Here is a 2500-nt window from a genome sequence, read left to right on the forward strand (position 1 = left end):
GCGCTGTAATAAGGCGCTTTATAAGTCTGTCCATTTACCGTTTAAATCAGCCGCTGTGTTGAACATTTCCCCTGCCACGTTCGTCTGTTACTTACGGCATGTCACTTTCGAACGCAACGTCCGACTGTTTCCATTCAGATGATGTTGGGTTCCTGGTTTCGTGGGGAACACAGGGATGTTAGTCTTTTAGGGTGTGTTCTCACTAGAACATTTGCTTCACTTGGAATCGGAGTTTAGGATAAAATTCGCTTTGCTCTGCGTCGTTTGGAGCTGTGAGAACGCGCATTCGAAGTCGCTCCCGGAGCAAACAACCGACGCATGCTCCGCTTGAAAAGGGTGGTTTCGCTCCGGTTAGAAACTACGTATCGAGGCTGTGTATAGGAAAACAACAGTGCATGCATGTTGATCTGGATAAGAGCGGGACGAACGGGCAATTTTACATTTTTCTGACCAATCAACTACCACGTCTGTTGCTTCGATTGCGTATGTTACTTCGTTTACATAAAGGGCTGTGAGAACGCAAATCCGGGTCATGATTCAGATTTTCATGTGAGAACATGACCTTAATTGTATTCCCCCAGGAACTATGCTGCCCCCACAGCGAACCCACAGAAAACCTGAAAGCTGATGATTTCCTGACTAGTTAAACAGCCCGTTGAGAAAAGGAGTGAAGCAGAGGCGTTTAGCGGCGTGCTAGAATGCCTTTAGATTACGATCTGAGTGGTATTTTCAGAAAAAAAAACTTCAATGACATTGAATTGTTTTGGGAACCCGAGCGACCTACATTAACTTGTGGAAAAAGAGCATAATAGGTCACTATAACCGGCCACCATTTTGTACCAGCTAAACGTTACAAATTGTGTTGGATTCCTAGAGATAAGAGCCCTTGTTATTACTGCATACTGTATCCATTACTGTAGCAACACTGGGAAAAAGTACTGCAAAATAACATGCTATCAATTTTGTGCAATGGCATTTTTCTATGTGATTCTCATGTATACAGATAAAGTATATGAGAGCTACTCTTGTTTTGTCTATGCAGGGCAATCGTGGACGAACGGGAGTGGTGGTGGCGGCCTACATGCACTACAGCAACATATCGGCCAGGTGAGAGAGAGAGAGAGAGAGAGAGAGAGAGAGAGAGAGAGAGAGAGAGAGAGAGAGACAGAGAGAGACAGAGAGAGAGACAGACAGACACAGAGACAGACACAGAGAGAGAGAGACAGAGAGACACAGAGAGACAGAGAAACAGAAACACAGAGAGAGAGAGGGAGAGAGAGGTAGAGAGGGAGAGAGGCAGAGAGACAGAGACAGAGATACAGAGACAGAGAGAGAGAGAGAGAGAGAGAGAGAGAATTGTAATAGAATCCTTCACTGCTCCTCACAACACTGAAGCCACAGTGCACCAGCCCACATCTGAGAAAGGAGGAGGGAGGGAGGGAGGGAGGGAGGGAGGGAGGGAGGGAAGGAGGGAGGGAAGGAGGGAGGGAGGGAGGTAAACAAAGGAGTATGAAAGGGGGGAAAAGGAGTGGGAGAGTGGTGAAAGCTGGAAGAGTCAAGGTTAACAGGAGAAAGTAGTAGGGACTATATATCTCTCAATATATGGAGTTGTGTGTTATGAAGTGTACGGGTAGCAGAGTCAGGGAGGCAGCAGAAGAGGTCTGGAGTCAGGTCAGTCAGGAGACAGGGGAAGCTGTTGGTCTGGAGTCAGGTCAGTCAGGAGACACGGGAAGCTGTTGGTCTGGAGTCAGGTCAGGAGACACGGGGAAGCTGTTGGTCTGGAGTCAGGTCAGGAGACAGAGGAAGCTGTTGGTCTGGAGTCAGGTCAGGAGACACGGGAAGCTGTTGGTCTGGAGTCAGGTCAGGAGACACGGGAAGCTGTTGGTCTGGAGTCAGGTCAGGAGACAAGGGAAGCTGTTGGTCTGGAGTCAGGTCAGGAGACAAGGGAAGCTGTTGGGCTGGAGTCAGGTCAGGAGACACGGGAAGCTGTTGGGCTGGAGTCAGGTCAGTCAGGAGACAGAGGAAGCTGTTGGGCTGGAGTCAGGTCAGGAGACAAGGGAAGCTGTTGGTCTGGAGTCAGGTCAGGAGACAAGGGAAGCTGTTGGGCTGGAGTCAGGTCAGTCAGGAGACACGGGAAGCTGTTGGTCTGGAGTCAGGTCAGGAGACAGAGGAAGCTGTTGGTCTGGAGTCAGGTCAGTCAGGAGACAGAGGAAGCTGTTGGGCTGGAGTCAGGTCAGTCAGGAGACAGAGGAAGCTGTTGGGCTGGAGTCAGGTCAGGAGACAGAGGAAGCTGTTGGGCTGGAGTCAGGTCAGTCAGGAGACAAGGGAAGCTGTTGGTCTGGAGTCAGGTCAGGAGACAAGGGAAGCTGTTGGTCTGGAGTCAGGTCAGGAGACAAGGGAAGCTGTCGGGCTGCCAGGGAACAGATCAGCAGCTGACGGGATCACAAGATTCACGTTATCTGCTGATCACATTCTCCTTCTGCGACGTGCCAACTGCTCC

General features: G+C 50.1%; 1 protein-coding gene across 1 annotated transcript in view; it reads left to right on the top strand.

Moving 5' to 3' along the window:
* Positions 1 to 2500, top strand: part of LOC308153197 (tensin-1-like) — a gene marked incomplete at both ends in the record, with an annotated part of 215051 nt that overhangs the window by 150315 nt on the left and 62236 nt on the right. The window contains 1 exon segment of the mRNA XM_080526283.1: positions 1043 to 1107. Within this exon segment, the coding sequence (XP_080382409.1) occupies positions 1043 to 1107 (65 nt within the window).

This window comes from Nansenia antarctica, assembly GCF_963989245.1.
Source record: "Nansenia antarctica genome assembly, chromosome: 3".
NCBI lineage: Eukaryota > Metazoa > Chordata > Actinopteri > Argentiniformes > Microstomatidae > Nansenia > Nansenia antarctica.